This window comes from Gossypium raimondii, chromosome 10 (genome assembly GCF_025698545.1).
Source record: "Gossypium raimondii isolate GPD5lz chromosome 10, ASM2569854v1, whole genome shotgun sequence".
Taxonomy (NCBI): domain Eukaryota; kingdom Viridiplantae; phylum Streptophyta; class Magnoliopsida; order Malvales; family Malvaceae; genus Gossypium; species Gossypium raimondii.
The window spans coordinates 40169591-40175590 of NC_068574.1; the positions used below are offsets into that span (position 1 = coordinate 40169591).

The 6000-nt window shown below is 35.6% G+C and overlaps 2 protein-coding genes across 3 annotated transcripts; both read left to right on the forward strand.

Moving 5' to 3' along the window:
• The first annotated feature begins 877 nt into the window (after nucleotides 1-877).
• Nucleotides 878-4483, forward strand: LOC105778131 (uncharacterized). 2 transcript variants are annotated; one of them, XM_052621755.1, is made up of 3 exons: nucleotides 878-1175; nucleotides 1297-1423; nucleotides 4100-4483. In XM_052621755.1, exons 1-3 carry the CDS (start codon nucleotides 971-973, stop codon nucleotides 4254-4256), a joined length of 489 nt encoding a protein of 162 aa, XP_052477715.1. In that variant the 5' UTR covers nucleotides 878-970; the 3' UTR covers nucleotides 4257-4483. The 2 variants fall into 2 exon arrangements, with proteins under 2 accessions (XP_052477715.1, XP_052477716.1); XM_052621756.1 differs by having other exon boundaries at nucleotides 1375-1423.
• LOC128033968 (uncharacterized) lies at nucleotides 4266-4835 on the forward strand (the record flags this gene model as incomplete). The annotated part of the gene is given in 3 exon segments (XM_052622466.1): nucleotides 4266-4361; nucleotides 4478-4496; nucleotides 4499-4835. Coding segments are annotated over 3 exon segments (348 nt in total), but the record flags the coding sequence as incomplete, so codon positions are not given.
• Nucleotides 4836-6000: the final 1165 nt, after the last annotated feature.

A 6000-nucleotide genomic window follows, 5' to 3' on the forward strand; every position in this document is an offset into this window, starting at 1 on the left:
CCTTAAATGATTCATCTTGTGTTTGGGGCAATGACACAGTTAGTGAGGTTCTAATAGAGGGGCGTCTATTGCTGGTTGAAAACTATTTCCAAACCCCCTCTTATGCCTGGGTTCAGCCTTGGCCCTCTTCGGGGTAGAGCCCTGCAACTCTTAATATCAAAGTTCATCTTTTAAGGTTTGTAAATTGAACTGAGCTGGGTTCAAAATAAAATTTAAGTACAATAAAATATTAAATATATTTTAATTGATATTCTATATTTTTATAATTAAATTTAAATTTTAAAGATATATTTTACTATTCGAAATATTGAATTTGGGTTGGGTTGGTTTAGATAAAATAAGTTCGAGTTTAAATTAAATTTACTATTTAAATAATTTATATTTTATAAATTTTAAATAATTAAATTAAATTTTAATATTTTTAGACGGATTAAAATGTAATTTTATTTTTATAAATTTAAAGAAAAATTTTCTATTTTAAAAGATAGGGTACCTGACATGATTATAATAAATATTATTTAAATTTTAAAATCAGTACAAGTTGTTTAGTAAAAGAAAAATAAAGAGAAGCAAATGAAAGAAAAGAAACGAGAAGAAAAATATATAGTTGTTCCTATGATTGAAAAAATCGAATTGATTTTAAATTGAATTAAAAGCTAAAAACAAATTATCAGAGCGGATAAAAGATTAAAAATAAAAATTAGTTAAAATATGATAAAATAAGAGTTTTTCTGCATGTCTTTTATAAAAAAGAAAAGTTATGTTTTGATTATTTTTATTTTTAATTTATAAATATAATATTTCTAATCTTTCAAATATTTTGCCCTACAAAAGTTTTATTAGACATGAAAAATATACAAAAACAAATACAATTTTTCGCCAATAAAATGAAAGATGACGTATTTAAACCTCCGTAAAACCCCCCCTTCTCTTCCTCTGTTACGGGGTTTTATAGAAATTCCCGTTTTATATGATTGTTTACAGTGTGTTTAACGGAGGGTCATGTTCAGTTGTTCTGTGTGTGACTAAAACAAGAAAATATTCAAAGAGTTGTTGTAACAAAGTCTCTCCTCTCTTAATTTCTCCTTCGCTGCGGGAGAACCAAAACTTTCCCGAAATGGCAATCTCTCGCCTCCTTCATCCCAAACCACGGGGACTGCATTTCAACGCCAGAGGTAACAACAAAAATCCCATACCAGGATTATATATATATATTTTATTCTGCTAGCAATTTTATCAAACAGTTTCTGGGTTTTCCCTTACACCCACGAATATACGTATATAAAACTATTGCAGGACTTATCCGTTCAACGAACTGTTACTCTTTTTCTTCTTTTTCCAGTGGTGGGTCTCAGAAATTTTCGTTTTTGAAAGGATTGAAGGCGTCAAAGGGGGGCAAAGCAGGTGATAAAGAACCCCAGAAGTGAGCTTTCTTTCTTTTTCATTTTTGTTTCCTTCTGTTATTTACTGCTGGAATTATTTTTTTATTGAACTTTGGATTGATGGAATGTGGATTTTGGTGATAAATTTCCTTGATCTTGATATATAAATGTGTATTTCAGTATATAGTTGTATGCATTGCAAATGACTGTTCTTATGCCCGAGTGAATGCAATCCATGTTTACAACCCATTGTGTTCAACTGATTGTACAGAGAAAGTGGGACATGGTTTAAGGGAATTCTATCAAACATAAAGCAAACCATGCTAGAATGTCCTTTGTTTCAGAAATCCAACGCCAGGGAAACATCGGATTCCAAAGTTGACACGGAAGCATCCGAAGTTACTGTGACAGAGAATAGTTCGCACTCCGCTAAATCTTGAGTCTGTAAGTGTACCTAAATCACTGGAAATCATAACAAGGTCTCCTGGTGGCACAGAGGGTGTTTCATCCGGTTCAACATCTGATACAATTGGAGGAAATGCTTTTGAGGGTCCAGTTGTAAATGCAACTTCAGAGTTACATCAAATTCATTGCAATCCCTATAAGGTTGGGCTTAGTGACATTCGAAGTAAGGTTCAGCCACCAGAAGCTGTAATAGTTTCTAATGGCAATGAAAGGATGAATTAAGAACTTTAGCTACTGATGTAGTGGTGGAGAACTCTTTGAAAATGAATAAACCGAAATGACTTTCAGATATATTTGTGAAAATGCTGGAAAATGATGTCGAGGGATTTGAAGGGGCAAAGTCAGATGTACTTGGGCCAACCAGTGAAAAACTTGTAAGATTCCTAGATGGTACAAATGACTTGTCTGAAATTATGAACTATCTACCTGGGAACAGAACTGCTACTTCTGTTCAAAGGCCAAGTGCAACCACTATTTCATGAAAAAAGCATGCATCGTCCAAAAGATCTTCAAGAATTGAGGACTTGATGAAAGTTATTAATAGAGAAAAGAACGATCCAACAGCAGGAGAAATGGCAGGTATTTTGCGTGATAGTTTAGCATCAACTGAATCTTCGAAAGGGAACAAAATAGAGAAGGAAAAAAATAGTGACTTGTCTGAAATTATGAACTATCTACCTGGGAACAGAACTGCTACTTCTGTTCAAAGGCCAAGTGCAACCACTATTTCAGGAAAAAAGCATGCATTGTCCAAAAGTTCTTCAAGAATTGAGGACTTGATGAAAGTTATTAATAGAGAAAAGAACGATCCAACAGCAGGAGAAATGGCAGGTATTTTGCGTGATAGTTTAGCATCAACTGAATCTTCGAAAGGGAACAAAATAGGGAAGGAAAAAAATAGTGACTTGTCTGAAATTATGAACCATCTACCTGGGAACAGAACTGCTACTTCTGTTCAAAGGCCAAGTGCAACCATTATTTCAGGAAAAAAGCATGCATCGTCCAAAAGTTTTTCAAGAATTGAGGACTTGATGAAAGTTATTAATAGAGAAAAGAACGATCCAACAGCAGGAGAAATGGCAGGTATTTTGCATGATACTTTAGCACCAACTGAATCTTTGAAAGGGAACAAAATAGAGAAGGAAAAAAATAGTGATTCAATTGAAGACATGAAGGAGGTACTTGGAGAAAAACTGACCAAATCTCGTGAGAGGAAAATCTTGAATGTAACTGATCAACAATGGGGGGTTCCATAAAAATGTTTATGGCCTGGCTAACTTGCAGAACTCTGATGTTAAAGGATGACATACATCATTGAAACTACTATTAGTGCGACTTGGAGAAGAACCAACTATAAAGGGTCAGGGGAGTAGAATCTTGGATGTGACTGATCAATGAAGCAATGGAGGGTTCCTTAAAAATGTTCAGAGCCCAACTAACTTGTAGAGCTCTGATGTTGAAAGAAGTCATACTTTATTAGAGTCAACTATCAAGGATTGGGAGAGGACAATCTTGAATGTGACTGATCAACTTAGCAAAAATGTTTGGGGTGCAGCTAACTTGCGGAACTCTGATGTTAAAAGAAGACATACGCTATTGAAACATCATCTGAGCAGCGGCAATATTTCACTCGACATTAAAAAAGAGTCGAGTATTCCTACAGAATCCATAAGTGACAAGGAGGATAGCAATTTGGATTTAGCCAACTCTGGTCATGTAAAATCAGGACCAAACTCTCATGTGTCTCTTCCAGTTAGCAGAGAAGAGCTTAACCATTCACAAACTTGTTTTCTTAGCAAAGAAGGATATAAGGATAACAAAGAACTGGTCCGGTTTTTGACCAAAAATGTTAAGAAACTCAATATCCTTGCAGCTTTCAGCGATTGCGGGCTGATTGTGAAGGTCGAGGAACTTTCTTCTACTAAAGAGAGCAGTTTCAAAGACTTTTTGGTACATTTTAAGGTCAGTTCTTTAATTTTTTCTTCTCACCACCACCTGCCTCCCCCCCCCCCACGCCACAAATAATAATAAGGTACTAGGTTCTAACTTCATCTCAATTGTTTCTCTCCAGTGTCCTTTTTATCGGATTTGTTGACATAAAAATTTTATAGGCATTGGGAAAAATGAAATAGTCAAACTTAACAAATTTCTAGTCCCGACGAGCTTGATTTAGTATATATAACACATTTTAGTTTATGAAAGCATTCTGTTTCACCGATGTAGCATCTTAGTCTTTTCTGGCTTTGTTGCAGACAAGGGAAGGTTCCCAACTTGCTCTCAAGAAAAATGACGTCATGGTTATGGAAACAGAAGCCTTTGTGGAGCCAACTTCTTCAGAAGACACGGCTGGTGCAATTATTTCCATTCCTGATCCAATTAGCGATCCTGAGGCTCCGACTGCATTACTGAAGAATCCTACTACAGCAGCTGAAGGAAGCCCTTGCCTTTCATCATTCTAGCATATCCAACATCTTCTTGGGTTCTACAACTTCTGTTGTATATGTGGAGTTAGATGTGAACCTTATCTCTCTTAATTGTTGGCGTCTAAGAATTTTATTGTCCCTTCAGGTTCTATTATGTAACTTTGGTTTCGTCTTTTATGTACTAATTTACGAAGTCTCACTTCTCAGACAGAAGATGCCAAAGAGAGGCACTTGCACAACAATCCGTACTTGTATCGGGGAAGGAGCTGCTGATCCTCAGGATTGATGCACCAAGGACAACAATAGTGAGGATATCAAACATTAAACCCACCAGCAAAGCCTGGACAATATGCAATTCTTATGGACAAGTGAAGTATTTGGCAAAAAGAGGTGTGGGAGTTGTGGATGTGCATTTCAAGCTTGCTGAATGGCCTAACATGCTAAATATTGTTAATAAGTGACGTGATCCGGCTCGGTTGATTGAGTCGAGTTCACTTAAGATGCCCGATCGTCGACGAGAAGTTCGTTCGAAATTATTTTAAGATGAAGATTGTTTTCAGTTTAAGCGGAAGACTTTTAAAAGGGTTCGAAAGATAGGCTAAATTTAGATATTTTGTAGGTTCGGTTTAATAAGAAAAGAAATAAAGTTTATATTTAATAAATAGGATGGAAATGGAAAAGTGAACTTAAGTATCAAGAACGGTTCAATACTATAGAGAGTATTGCCCCGGGACTTATATCACTTAAGGTGGAAAATACGAAAGGTAGAAGATGGACCTTGACCTGTTACCTATAAAGAGGTAGGAACCAAAGGTATAAAAAGATGGATGAACGCCACACCAGAATGGTGATAAGTTCAAAGAGTCGGGTTGACGCCACTAGCTAGCTAGATAAGGCAGAACGAGACTCAAACGAAGTAAGAAAGGAGATAACCTCACAATCAAGTTTTAATAATCAAGAATGTCTAACTTGTTTACAAAGAGAAATAAACTATTTATAGTTTTCATATGATAGCTGAATGGATAGAATTAGATAAGCTTAAAGACTAAGTAATTTGGCTTTAAATGAGTTAAACTAGTCTAGAAATGTATTCCTTAAAGCTATGTCTAAATTCGGCTGAATGGGTCTTCAATGGGCAGCTTCATGGTTAAGGAAATGAACTTGGTGGCTGGTGAATGCATGGGAAGCCAAAAGCCTTGTCTAGGTTCGGCCAAGGTGTGAATGGACACTCCAAAAGATGCCTTTTGGCCGAATAAGTACATAGGAGATTAATGGGCAGCAACCGATGCATGTAGATGGACATTCATGCACTCTCCTATTCAATGTAATGAACCATTCATGTATCATCTTTAAGGCAACCATTCGTTGTAGGTAGTCATGCATGCACCCGAACATACATTGAACCAGCCCGTTCATGAATCATCTTTAATGGTGTTGCCACACTCGGTTGTACCTACATGAATCACAAATACATTAAATCCCAAAATATATTCAGCTGAACTAGACATATAAGCAACAAAACATAGTAATTAAAAAAATAATTAATTAAAAACATAGCTATTAAATTCGGCTAGCTCAAATAGATAGGAAACAATTAATAAACTGATTTGAGTTAGGGAATTCGGTCTTAAGCTGTAACAAGCTGAATTAATTAAGCTAATATGTAATTTATTTAAATGATAAAATTAACGAGCTGATAGGAAGCTAAATTGAGCTCAAATGGACAGAAT

What these genes read in the sequence shown, in the direction of transcription:
- LOC105778131 (XM_052621755.1), top strand. Translation starts at nt 971, where the DNA reads ATGATTGTTTACAGTGTGTTTAACGGAGGGTCATGTTCAGTTGTTCTG. An exon ending in ACTGCATTTCAACGCCAGAG is followed by an intron (nt 1,176 to 1,296) that starts GTAACAACAAAA and finishes AAACTATTGCAG; the next exon opens with GACTTATCCGTTCAACGAAC. An exon ending in GGTGATAAAGAACCCCAGAA is followed by an intron (nt 1,424 to 4,099) that starts GTGAGCTTTCTT and finishes GCTTTGTTGCAG; the next exon opens with ACAAGGGAAGGTTCCCAACT.